The sequence below is a fragment of the Venturia canescens genome, chromosome 7 (genome assembly GCF_019457755.1).
Source record: "Venturia canescens isolate UGA chromosome 7, ASM1945775v1, whole genome shotgun sequence".
NCBI lineage: Eukaryota > Metazoa > Arthropoda > Insecta > Hymenoptera > Ichneumonidae > Venturia > Venturia canescens.
The window spans coordinates 8,446,894-8,461,101 of NC_057427.1; the positions used below are offsets into that span (position 1 = coordinate 8,446,894).

Genomic DNA, 14,208 nt, shown 5'->3' on the forward strand with positions numbered 1-14,208 from the left:
TCTTGATCAGTAGTACACTCGCTGCTGGTGCACCAAGCCGGAGTGCAAAGCTGATATTCGTGTTCTTCATTTCACAGACAATTTTCTCATTTGTTTGCCCTTTTTTTCTACCTGCTCTCTGTCTCTTTGTTTCTGTTTTCTTACTAATCCTCTCAACTCCTCGCGAGCGACTTACAAAGTTTTGAATGTTCAAGTGATACGAATGTTTATTTCGGAAAAGCTTATATAGTGAGAGTGTCGCGATTAGGAGCTAGGAATTTGGACGTTTGATAGAAAGAGGAGGCAAAAAATTGATCTCCTGACACAAGTATATCGAGTTCATTGTTTCTTTCGAACGTAGACGTCACTACAGGTGCAACAATCGTTGATTTTCCTTGGGAGACACTCGCATTCGGAATAAGGAATACTGAAAAATAAGAATTTCCTTGATTTATGTTACTTTTGTGACGATACGTTCGGCTGGATTCGTATATATGTGTAAATATATATCGAGTTCTCACGCTCCCACGTGGCTCGACGTTCTCGGGATACAGGATTGCAACAATCACCGTAATTCCAACGAACGACCCCCCCCCCCCCCCCCCCCCCCACTGAGGAAAAAGTCTACGAAGTAAATAATGAAATCGTGATGTGCATTACCAATCGCGGTTGATCGAGAGTGGAATATATTTTTTGTCTTTTTACGCGGAAGGGAGAACGCTCGTAGGAGGGAGAGAATAGTCGACAGATGTCGCAGGTGGAAGATTCGAAAGCAAAAAAATTAAATGTCAAAGAGCATTCAGCGACGTCGGGCACGTTCGATGAAATTTTGCAAAAACCTATGAATCCGCAGAGCTCGTTATCGGGTTTATTGACTTGTCAATTATTCGTCATCCTACGAATTCTCTTATTGGAACAAAGAACAACGATGAGACGAGATTTGCGTTAAATATAAGACTGAATTCGACGAGATTCTCCGGTTGCCAAGGGCGACGTGTTCTCTCAACGTCTCGAGCCAATAACTCGTGCGAGGATAGAACAGTGAAAAAAATAATTGAGGGGGGGGGGAGGGGGGCAAAAAATACGATGATAACGTGAGAATTGTTGAGAATACGAGGGGAAAAAGAACAATAACGAGCAGAGAAAAATAGAATTTTCCAACCGACTGTCAAGATGAGGAGAGCCGCAGGAAAATCATTGCCTCGTGTCTCTATCCTCCATCCTCGTAACTCATTATGTACTCGAGGTGTATTTTCGAATCTCACGAGTCTAGTCACTCTGACTCGTGACGTACATTGTTGACGGAGCTCCTCCCCCCTCCTCTTCGGCGCCATATTTGTATATACATAAATACGCGCACTGAAGGGGAAGAAAAAGCATCGCCGATTGTCTGTTTACACGTAAATTAATGAAGCATTATTTAATCACGGGAATTGTATATAAACAAAAGTTGAAGTGTGAATCGCGGTTAAGGATAGAAGCGAATATTTTCATGAACATAAAAGTACGGGGAGAAAAATAATCAACATATCGAATAATAAATTCATGGCTCGGTGATTCGTTTAGAAAAAAAAAAAAAAAACAAAAAAACAAAAAGAAATCGAAAATGCCCTGTGACGCGACGACTACGTGCGGCATCGAGATCGTTGATTCGTCGATAGCGATCGCGGACGGAGCGCCGCGTCCCGAATCCGAGAGAATCAATGCTCGTAAAAAAAGGCGCAATTTGCATTCGGAGATAGCATCGAAACAGGGAAATCGTTATAAAATGGCGTCTCGGCCGGTGGACGCGGCGAGAAATCTGTCAGCTTCTTGTTCATCGTCCTCTTCCTCCTCGAGTTCTACGTCCTCGTCTTGTTACGATCGTCCTCGAAAAAATGACTCGACTAATTCGTCGTCGTCCCTGATATTGATACTCGAGAGGCCGGAAGCTCGCGAAGATTCGAGCAAGTATGGGAATATCGTGGAGAAGCAGAAAACAACGTCGAGCAACGAAGACGATGAGTTCGAAGATTCAGAGAAAAACGACGGCCTCGCGAGGATCGCAGGGCCCAGAGGTTTTTCCAGCAAAGTAACGAGCTCCTCGATCGAAAATTTGGCGAAGAAAAAAGCTGCGACGCCGACGACGAGGTGTCGAAGGAAAAGAAGCACAGCCAGTCCCAGGACGACTAATCGCAACAGTTCGATCGTAATCGACGACAGAGCGACATCGAAATTTCGAAATACGTCTTTCGAATCGAAAACATTGGCGCACCAATCGCACGACGCCACAGGCTTCGTGGCGACGTCGACGTTGACGAAGAACAGCGACTGTGGCGCCCTCTTAGTCTCGAAAAACGCTTCGAGTTCGGCAGCGAAGTTGAGACTTCAATCGTCCCGCGGGGATTCGTCGATGTCGAGAAACATCGATGAGAAAGATCGAAATTTCGATAAGTCGAGACGAGAAAATGGAGATTCACACGGAACTCTGAAGGCACTGAAGTCGACGATATCCGTCGCGGCGATTCGCGGTACTAACGTCCCGATCGAATCGCGTAATAAAAACGAGGATTTTTCACGGAGGGAAAGAAATTTTACGTCGGTCGGACGCTGCGGTAACGCGTACGCGTCAGCGCCCTCTCTCAACGGCAACAATCATCACGATAATAATAAAACACGTGACGCCCGTACGAAGCGTGACTTCTCGTCGCATTCCACGAGCACGCGTTCCTCCGCAGTTTTACCATTGGCCGTTGTTAGCACGCGTCCACTGTCCTCACCCTCGCAGCACACCGAGGCATCGATTACATCGAAAAAGAATAAAAATGCACCGGAGCCTCTAAAGATTCTTGAGACGCAGCAGCACCGGAGTACCGTTAAATCCTCGCCCTCTTACGTTCTCTCATCGAGTCGTGATTTATCGAGAGGTTTAACAACCGTTGGCTTCGCTAATTCGTTGAAATCATCCTCGAGCTTTACAGCCCCAAAAGCGATACGAAAAAACCGCGGCTCTCGCGTCGTAACGTCGTTGCACGCCTCCCTTGGACAGCTGCCACTAACAACTTCGTCGTGCGCCACTAGCGCCACCACGACGACCGTTGGCGAAACTGCGAGTCTCGAAAACTTGAAAGATTTTTCAACGACGCCTCGTGAACACAACGAGGAAACAACTTTTGTACCGATTACACTCTATTCGACCAATTCCTCCCCCGGGGAGACGAAAAACTCTTCGATCCAAACGAAAAACAGCTTGGAACGAATCTGCCACGCTGCCGGCGGTTCCATCAGCTCTTCATCCTCGAAAACTCCCCTGAGAATCGTCGCTCTACCGGAAGTTGGAAATTCACCGAAAAATGTCGCCAATGCCTTCAGAAACAACCTCCTCGCTTCTGGCTACAATAATAACAATATTAATAACAACAATAATGCCAACGTTAGGTGCAATCACTTACTCGGCACTTGCGCCTGTTCTGCTACAACGACAGCCTCCCAAACGTCGTCTACGCTCACGCGAACGTCTAACCTCGTAAACGGAATCGCCACCTCCTCGTCTTGGACGAATAACTCGGTCAAACAGGAAACTGATTACGTCGTCGATCCGGTGCAAGGCAACGCTTATCACAAAGGACAATTCCTTGGAAAGGTGGGTTGTTTCATTGTTCTCTCTTATTGCTTGAAATTAAAATTCCGGTCGCTGGTTATCGTACTAAACGACGCTGACGTTGACTCTGAATTTACGATTCCACTTTTGATTAGCTCTCAGGACCAAACTACTGGAGATAGAGACACGTCGATGGGGACTTTTTTGTAGGAAATTTTATGCTCTACAAAATTGGTCCTGTGCATTTTTCCTCTATCTTGAGCCGTTGCGTTGATATAGGCGTTACAAGAATGGCTGCTCTCTAATTTAGCCGCTCGAGTTTGACGGGCTCTCAGAAATAAACTACCGGTTATACAAAAATGTCGGTAAGGACTTTTTTGTAGGAAATTCGATGCCCTGCACAATTGGTCTCTTGCACTTTTTCTGTATCCGCAACCGTTGCGGCAGTATCCGAGGTCAAAGGACGTCGCAGTCCCAAACTTCGATATTCGATAATTCATCATCGAAGATCCTGACAAAAAAACATTCCTGCACCCTACCTCCCGACTTTTGCTCCCGAATCAACATTCGTGGAGGTCGCAGTACGAGCCTACGTACGTTTTCACTTTTAAACCGAGATGCTCGGCCTCATGAATGAACGTAAAATCCTGAAACTTCGCATTGATGGACCCACTCGGTTTCACAAATTTGTGTACTACCAAAACATTTTCTCTAATTCGATATAGACCACCCGCAGTCGCATGTGTTTTCGTCGGCCAAAAGTTTACACACGCATTGAGATTATTTCTTTTTCGGTCTCCTTCTCTACTTCTCGCGAGCGTTTATTTTTAGGACTCGATGCCGCTCGTACCCGCGACAGGAAAATCTTCCTACGCGTTCTCCATTCGATCTGCTTCTTTTATATTTTCTTCATCGTGTGCTATGCGTGCCACTTTCGCCGTGAGACAAGTGTACGAGCGAGTCAGCAGATTGAAAATATTCGCCTCGTTTATGTGCCATTTGCCTTCGATCTCGCTGTAATTTATTCTCATATGCGTATATCTAAAGTCGTGGTCAACGAGCTTATTTTCTCCGTGACTCTTAGCTCGCTTTTTTCTTCGTTACTCGTTCATTCGTGCCGAAGGAAAGTGGCTTTCTTCAATATTTTTTTCACATTCTCATTCGCGATCGTTCGAGAGCTTAAAAAATTGGAGAAAAAAGAAAATGAAATATGGGAAACTGAATCAAGTGTCGTTCGAAAGCTTCGAGGCGACCACCGGCAAGCGCCCGTTACGTTTTTTTCTTCAGCGTACTTTCAACGAGAATTTTTCTCCGAACGAAATGCCTCGTTCCTTTCATTGGATTCGGAATAAAAAATCCGAAAGATTCGTCATTATTTATGAACGAATAAAACGACTCGCGAAACCAGTAAAATTCAAAAAAATCCAATTCTTTCTGTCGCACCAACGTCCAGAATCGTCTCTTCCGAACGTTACTCGTTATACTCGAGAGGCCAAAGAGCCAGACAGACTAATTTCAGAAAATTTACAAATCTTGGCTCACTCCACCGAGCGAAGGTCGAACCTCGCGTCACTAGACAAGCAGAGGGTCAACGATATAAGCATCGGTTAAATAACACGTCTGCATAGACGAGGGGAACATTCTTCTGTTACAGACACCCGACACTTGCGCAGTGTCTGAAATCTTAAATTATGAATTTAATTAGAATTGAGGAAAACCCGCCAGGCATTCCATCTTACGTCATTTCAATTATTTCACGACTTGAATAAAGTTTAACGCCATTTTTCATGACGAAAGTGTCAATCGAAATATTTGGTTTTAACACGCTGTAATCCCAGACCCGAAAAATTGAAAAAAATTCGATGAGAAACGTCGAAGTTTGACGTTGGCTCGAAAAACTTTAAGGCGAGCACGATTATTATGGTTATTTTTTTGGACGATGAGGTAGGCGTATTTTGGCTGTCACGTTGAAAGACGTAAGAGAAGAAAAAGCCAAAGGATCGGGGATCGCGAGTCGCAAGGATTTTTTCGTAGGCGAAGGGATCCCCGTGGCCTTTGTAGGAGGAGAGAAAGTCACACATCTGTCCCTTCACATCTTGCAGGTAGCGCGGCGATACGTACAGATATGCGTGTACAATTGGGACGGAAATCTCGGTGTCTCGGAGAGAAAAAGGGAAGAAAAAAGTGGTCGGGGCTCCTCGGGAGGTTCCCACGATACGAGGAGAGCGCTGGGAGATAAAAAAGCCGAGAAATGAGGCAAAGTCCGATGGAGAAGCGTTTCGAAAAGTATTTACCGAAAATTGGATTTCGTAACGCGAGCAAGAGTTCGTTTCGAGCCGATGAAAATGTGCGGATTGATTCGCCCGGAGAAATCGAGAATAATTTCGTCTTCCGAAAATATCCCAGAGTATGAAGAAATAAAAATCAAATGCATCGGCGGAGCGAGGGAAAAAAGCGTTTGCGCCAATGCACAAAGAAAAGAAGCGACCTCGCTCCGTTGGTTCAGCCAGAGGGAGATCCGGTGGATTTTTCTATTCAGCGAAAAGGGAATGAAAGAAAGAAAAAAAGATTCGTAGAGTGCAGTATTCTGGAACGCGCATGGAGGCTCTTGACACACACAGCTGTGAGCGTGCAGGTCAAAACGTTCGAGAGAGCATTCGCCCGCTACGTTACGTCAAAAGAGCGAAACCATCTCGGCACCTGAGCCCTGTATTTTTCATCGGAGTGTACGAAAACGAGGACGAATATCCCCTTGTGATTCCTCGACACTTTCACCATTAAGGAGGTTCAAGCTTATGGAAAAATTCTTTTCCAACTTCGCTCAGTACAATTTTTAAAAAAGCTTGAGACAGCATTAACCCTTAGCGTGCACACCTTCACAGCGAGACATTTCGTGCAGATGGGGTCACTTTGAGCCCAGGTCATTTTTGACATCGAATATCTCGGTAACTACGCGCTTTTCGGAATAAAACGTTTAGTCACTTTTTCCAGTGAATTGATCCAACTTTGAGGCCGCAAAGTCGGATTTCCAAAAAAATCTTTTTTCATTCTTCAAAAACGTGCTCAAAGCTGATAGTGCGCGTAAAAAGCACTTTTTCGGTTAAATCTCTCGTAAAAAATGAAATATTGAGTTTTTAAATAAACCCTTACAGAGTTTTGCAGACAAGGGTCCATGCTTTAAGGGAAAAATGGTCCACTTTGCAGCCCTTCCAAAAAGTCTATTTATTTTGGAGTACGAAGTTGGCTGTGCTCCCTACTTTTAGAGAGGGTATAACGATTTCTTAATATCGGAGGTTTTACTTATGAGATGCTCATCCGTAAATGCTATTCATGTGAGAAAAAAATTTTGGGGTCAACCTGACCCCAGATGCACATTGAGGGTTAACCTGCCATTTTCAACGATGAATATATCTCAATTACCAGACGGTCAAACCTCTCCAAATTTTTCCCACGTAATTGAGCGCTGTTCGACAAGATTCGCGCAAATTTCCAATTCTTTTACTTGTAATAATAAAATCTAACGTATTTTTCGTACGGAATGTATCGCCTGAACTTGCTTAAATTCGTCCCTCCATCGAGCAATGATTCGCGACAAACTCCGTCTCTCTGTATTTGTATACCCGTGAGCGTTGACCGGCGCCCGACGTCTGCCTGTTTCCGCCCCGTTTCTATGCGTTTCGTTCGCTTTCCCCCTCCCCTCCGCCGGCTCGTCGATATTCTCGCTTCATCGTTGTGTTGTTTTCTTCTCCCCCTGTCCACAGCTCTCCCGCTCTCTCCTTTTCAGAGTGTTTTCATTCTCTTCGTTCGTACTGCACACACAGGTGTCAACAGTTGCGTTCAGCGTCGATTTATAAACACAATTCTCGTTTTACACACTGTTATTGACGCATAAACACACGCATCACGTTTTACGAAGCGTTTCCGCTTTTGTCAATTCACCTCGCCGCTGGTGCGGCTCCGTACACCGGACTGAGACCGCGGAAACGAACGGGTCTCCCATACATTTAACTTCCACTTATGGATATAGATATTTACATATCCGTTGCTCGATCCAGACGAAAACTGCGAGGCCACGAGCCGTCGTTATCTCGCAGACTGTATTTCCCGTACATAAGCGCTGCCAAAAATTCGAAACTGTTATTTTAAAACGATGGGGAAAAAAGTCATTTACGGGCGAAAAAATGGTGAATTATCACTTGCTGCGATAGTTCCAAATTTATCGTCATTTTTGTCTGTTTTGAGGACGAATTCGATCGAGGCAATCGAATTTCATTGGAATAAAAATCCGTGAGTTGGCGCAGTTTGCTTCCTTTTTATGAGAATATTCTCGCAAAAAAATGTCTCCATTCCGTTCTCTCTTGTCCGGAACTAATTTTCAGGAGTTTTTTTTCCCCCGAACGAGTTGATTCTCCCTTAGAGCGGGCTGAAAGTGCGCCGAGGAGATATTCCGATAAGCCCGAATCGCTGGGCGGCGGGGTGAGCGCGCATGTGTCGTAATTAGCACTTTTGCGGTGACAAAAGGCTTCCGAAGAGTGTTAAATTGGCCGAAAGAAGGATTTACACGCAAATGCTTCTACGCGGACGAAGGGAAGAAGTCGTCGGTCAGGCCTCGGGGAGGAGAACATCGCGGGCGAGAGCCAGGCTCTCCGCGGGCATGCGAGTCCCGGCCAAGTAAATCATGAATTCCGAGTGCATCAATGCGAGAACCAATCATTTGCGCAATCCCAAGTTTTTCTTGACGTTTAAACGCTCGATACGGGATTGAATTTTTATTTGAACATTTGTCTCAAACAGCGAGCCTTAAATCGCAACGAAACTCGAATAGCTTCGAGCATTTAAAAATCTCGTGTCTCCCGACACTGGAATTTGTACGACAGTCGTTTTCAACTGTAAATCGGCTTTTTTAAATCTTATATTTATACGTACGAGCGCGCACACACGTAACGCGACTCTACGTAGATGTAGCGGCAGGGAAAATCCACCTCGGTCTCACGGTGAAGAGGCGTGTAGGCAACAGGCGAAGAGGACGATAAATAAAAAAGGACAGATTTCACGAAGGTAGCTGAGCAAACCGGCGCGTCGAGGTTTCTCCCTCTCCCTTCTTGGCGCGCACACGTTTCTCGTTCTCTCACTCGAGGAGGCAGTTCGCGGATTCTCCCTGTAGCATAACAGGATTTCACACGTGTATATGCGCGCCAGCTCTGCATAAATATATTCTTATTATGAACACACGTACGAGTCGAGCGGAAACGCGGGTTTTTTAATCCCCTTTTTCTCCTTTTGCTTCGTTCGTTTGTTCGGTTTTTTCACAATGAAAAATAGAAAATGTAATTGCATACGAAACGGGTGGAGGAGCGTGTTGCCAACTGTGTGCGTATTTCGTCATACGAAACGCCGCGTGCTTAGGAGCGGCTCCGTGGGTACTGAGGATCGCGAAAGTCCCGGGAAAAATTCATCTTTTTTACAGTTATCGAGGGAGCGCTCCGCTCCAAGGACTTTTTCGAGCTCTTTCTCGGAAGAGTCTGACGAAACGTCGAAATTTTTGCAAACGTTTGGCTTTCCTCGTAAGCGAATTGTCATTTGATTCCGAGTGCTGTTGGACTCGGGGAAAGCTGGTGAAACGAGGCATATTTTTCTCCAACTTTCGAACTAACCCCGATATAAAAAACAAAGCTGCTGGGTTTGAGGCTTTTTTCAAGTTTTACGCAGATTAGCGAGCGAACGAGTTCTCTAAACACTTACGAGCGACTTTTAACGACGGCGCAACGGGTTTCGCGAGCGTAAAAAGCGGCATGAAACAGCGTCGCCCGGTTTTCGACTATGTATAGAGATATTCGCAACGGTCATTCGAGACTGTGGACTCCGGGAGTAACAGCTGACACTCGTGTTATAATACACGAGGAGCAATATTTGTAAACTCGTATCGTTCGCGTTCACTCAACCGGTCTTTAGCCTCTCCGGTTACTCGCGATAATAACAACAATATTTATATTTCAAAGATTCCTGCGTTGATCATGCGCTCGGTGATTTTCGACGGTTGATCGTCGCGTAACGTGCGCATTCCGAATCACCAGTTTTGCCCCTCAATGTCCAAGCAAATTTGCCGCTTTTATCCATTTTTTCTATCGACCTGCTTTCATAAATTTTCACACAATTTCCAGTCGAGTTATTTAGAAGCCTCTGAATATTGAATTTCGAATAAAATCATCAAAGTTTCATTTGCATTCGATAAACTGGGTCGTTCGCGCAAAGAAGTTGGCTGTACCCGAGGTTGATTGCATCTACAGAAAGACACTAATTAGTGAGAATCTGTCAAAGCTCCTGTCACAGACGAAACACTGAAACGCTCCCCGGGTACAGGTGACCCGATTAAACGTCACTTCGGAGGCTTCCACCTCGTTATTCCTTCGAATCATTCTCTTCGTTATCGTTCATCGATTCGATGCTTTTTTTCGAACAACTTTTACCGGTTTTCCCGCATAAAAACATCGCTCGACTCTTCTCAGGATTTTCAGCTCGCATCGAACGCATTTCCGCTAATGAAAATCGCTGTTTGCGAAACGAGGCCGCCGCAAAAAGGTGGGACGGGAGATGAATCACGAAGCAAAGTTTACTTTCGTTCGTGCTTTTGAGAACGACGACGAACCTTTATTTTCTCGTTTTCCATGGCCCATTGCTACGGGATATTTATACGCGCAACGGACCGGGTTCAACTCGAAGCTGCAATTACGGAGAAGGATGAGAAAGGAATCGTTGGAAAGTGAAGCGGTCGAATGCGTGGAAATCCACGTTCGATTTCGCGCGCGCTTTTCCTCCATTGGGAATAATTGTTTCGCAGAAATCTCCGATTTTTTCGGGAATAAAGTTCGCGCAGCGACGGGAACAAAGGCTCGGCCGAAATATCCGAGAGAAAAAACGTTCCGTTGTTCTCCTTATCGCGTGAGAAGCTGCAACGCTCGGGAGGCAAATATTAAGGCATCGGTGGACGGTTGATCGAACGCGAATCGAGCGGGACTCGCTCGTGGCGCACACACACAGAAGAAGGGAAAGGCGATTAGACCGTGGAACGAGAGAGCTACGGAGAATTCTGCAACGACCTCGACGAGCGCAGGAGAAGTATTATGTGTGGGCGAAAAGGCCTGCTTACGAATCGTACGCGCGAGTGAATTTGATCACAATTTATTCACGGAGTTGACACTTGTTGCGAGAGCAACTTTCCGTCGCTGTGGCAGACGTTTTTTCTCGATCTTTCGAAAGCATCGAAAGGGGAACCTTCGTCCGAGGTCGACTGTGAATTCCCGGCCAAAAAGCTCCGGCTCTTATCAACCGGCCTTTTTCCTCTCAACTTCCAACCATTTTCCTACAACTCTTTACGACGCCGACCAACGTTCATTTCCACACGTGAAAGTAGCGAGAAAGCAAAGTGACGAGTTTCGTAACGCGACCCATTGTTCTCGCGCTGATAGAGTGGATCGCTCCGACACGGGGGGACTCGAATGATTTTCCACTTGATAGAGTTTGCGTTCGAGCGCTCCGAGGATAAAAACAAACGGAGAGAGAGAGAGGGAGGCCAGAAAATCGGACGAAGGTCAGTCAGCCGTCGAGTTTTTTTATGTCGGACAGTCCCGCGCGATTCTAAGACATTCTAAGACGAAATATTCGCGACACACCCTTTTATCTAATCGCGGAGCGGGGTCGCAACGATGTTGCGAGTGGAGCTCGCACGCGCTCTCGGGCTCACAATCGTCGAGGAAAAATTCGGATCCTTTCGGCGAAGCAAATCGCAGCTTTTTTTCGATCGCATTGCTGCTGAGGCGAAAAAGGATTTTATGACGAATCTCGTGCTTGGAGATTCCCACCCGATGAGGAGGCGCGTCTGAAATTGAGCGATAAAGCGGAGTCTCGTATCTCGGCTCTTAATCGTTTCGTGCTTTTTTAGGCTCGGTCCACGAGCAAGAATTTTATTGATCTCCCTGGTGTCAGGCGTTTCTGGCGATTCGTACTTCGCCACTGAATAACTCGTCGGAAGCTCGGGCTCTAGGAAACTCGAGTTGAAACTATGGATTTCTACGAGCTCGTGACAACCGCGTTAAACAGTCGAATCGACACGTTTTTTAGTACCGGCGCTGCTCGACGAATTTTTGGAAGAGCGGAATGGAAAAATGATTTTCTCTTTGCACTTTTCATCCGGCAACGCTGACGCCGGGAGGCCAGATAAAAATTCGTCCCCGCCGGTGCTCCGAGCCCGAGAAAAACGGTTTCGATTTTTGCGATTTTCGAAAAATTTCAAAATTTTCGAGACTTGGAATTTTTTCATAGTCTACTGCCTTCAAAAAATTTTTTTTTTCGGTCATTACACTTTTGTCTTATTCGACTCAGAATCGCATGAAACATGTTTCGAACCCATCGTGGGAGGTCATTTTTTCGATTTTTGCGATTTTCGAAAAATTTCAAAATTTTCGAGACTTGAAATTTTTTCATAGTCTATTGCCTTCAAAATTGTTTTTTTTTCTCGATTTTTGCGATTTTCGAAAAATTTCAAAATTTTTAAATCTCGCAATTTTTTCATAGTCTATTGCCTTCAAAATTGTTTTTTTTTCTCGATTTTTGTGATTTTCGAAAAATTTCAAAATTTTCGAGACTTGGAATTTTTTCATAGTCTATTGCCTTCAAAATTGTTTTTTTTCTCGATTTTTGCGATTTTCGAAAAATTTCAAAATTTTTAAATCTCGCAATTTTTTCATAGTCTATTGCCTTCAAAATTGTTTTTTTTTCTCGATTTTTGTGATTTTCGAAAAATTTCAAAATTTTCGAGACTTGGAATTTTTTCATAGTCTATTGCCTTCAAAATTGTTTTTTTTCTCGATTTTTGCGATTTTCGAAAAATTTCAAAATTTTTAAATCTCGCAATTTTTTCATAGTTTACTGCCTTTAAAGATTTTTTTTTGATTTTTGCGATTTTCGAAAAATTTCAAAAGTTTCGAGACTTGGAATTTTTTCATAGTCTATTGCCTTCAAAATTGCTTTTTTTTCTCGATTTTTGCGATTTTCGAAAAATTTCAAAATTTTCGAGACTTGAAATTTTTTCATAGTCTATTGCCTTCAAAATTGTTTTTTTTTCTCGATTTTTGTGATTTTCGAAAAATTTCAAAATTTTCGAGACTTGGAATTTTTTCATGGTCTATTGCCTTCAAAATTGTTTTTTTTCTCGATTTTTGCGATTTTCGGAAAATTTCAAAATTTTTAAATCTCGCAATTTTTTCATAGTCTACTGCCTTTAAAGATTTTTTTTTGATTTTCGCGATTTTCGAAAAATTTCAAAAGTTTCGAGACTTGGAATTTTTTCATAGTCTATTGCCTTCAAAATTGCTTTTTTTCTCGATTTTTGCGATTTTCGAAAAATTTCAAAAGTTTCGAGACTATGAATTTTTTTATAGTCTACTGCCTTCAAAAATTTTTTTCTCGATTTTTGCAATTTTCGAAAAATTTTCGAGACTGCGGGAGAAAAACTAAAAAAATGAAACGCTCGAGCTTCTGTAAGCGCGTCGGAAAACATCGAAGCCGAGTAAATTCCTGGGCACGAGAAAGAATCCTGACGTTGGTACGCTCGTCAGGAACTTATCGAGTCGGGAAAAATCTCGTGGGAAGACCGAAATCCTATAAAAGTTGTGCTCCAATCTTCAATTTCACGGACGCATTTCGCCCCACCGTTCACGCGGAATTTCCGCCTTTTCAATGGCCTCCCGATACGCGCCGGTGTCAAACGTCCTGCTTACGAGACCGAAACGAATTGTGTGCATCGATTTCGCTCTCGAACACCTGTTTTTCGATTAATAAAGATTCGAGCGCACCCAAGAACTTTGTCGATTTTTTTTTTTTTACTACGAAACTTCATTTTATAGCTTTAAATCTTCAATTTTATCAAAACTTTTTCACTTCTGCGGGGCAACTTTATCCCATTTCTTCGTTACGGAATAAAAAAACTCGTTAGCACGCGCGAGACAAATTTTCTAAAAACATCAGCCTCGTTTTCGACGCAACTTTCCTCTCAATATTCGATTTTCACAGTTAAACTCGATCTTTTATTTTGTCGTTTTGTTTCAGGGTGGATTTGCAAGAGTTTATCTGATGACCGATGTGGCCAACGGTAACCAATACGCTTGTAAAATCATACCGAAGAATCGTATGCAGAAAATTCACATACAAAAGGTACGAACACGCCCTCGAACGATGGGCTGAAGTCCAGGAAAGAATTCGAATCGAAATTTCCATTTTTGACTTGAAATATTTTTCAATTTATTCAATGAAAAAAGAAAATATCAATAGAGGTAAAAAAGCGAGAAGAGAGGGAAGGAAGGTTATGAAATTTCTCAATAAACGGATCGTCGGTGCCTCGGCCTCATGACGTTTCTGTGTCAATCGTATTTTTCTCTTCGTTTTGCAGATTGCTCGTGAGATAATGATCCACAAAGAGCTAAATCACGTAAACGTTGTTCAGATGCATCATTACTTCGAGGACAATATAAACGTTTACATGTTGCTGGAGCCTTGTCCCAGAAAGGTGAGTTATTGCGTTGGTACGATTAAAAGAAAGAATCGATATTTGCGGTTTGAAAGTTCAGCAGATACGAAAACGGTCGGAGAATTAT

The 14,208-nt window shown here is 43.8% G+C and overlaps 1 protein-coding gene across 1 annotated transcript in view; it reads left to right on the forward strand.

Annotated features, from left to right (window-relative positions):
• LOC122413141 (mitosis inhibitor protein kinase wee1-like) overlaps window positions 1–14,208 on the forward strand; it is a 19,411-nt gene continuing 5,203 nt past the window's right edge. The window contains exons 1-3 of the mRNA XM_043423302.1: window positions 1–3,601; window positions 13,664–13,768; window positions 14,004–14,120. Coding sequence (XP_043279237.1) covers window positions 1,586–3,601; window positions 13,664–13,768; window positions 14,004–14,120 — 2,238 coding nt within the window. The 5' untranslated portion in view covers window positions 1–1,585. The remainder of the gene's footprint in view (window positions 3,602–13,663; window positions 13,769–14,003; window positions 14,121–14,208) is intronic.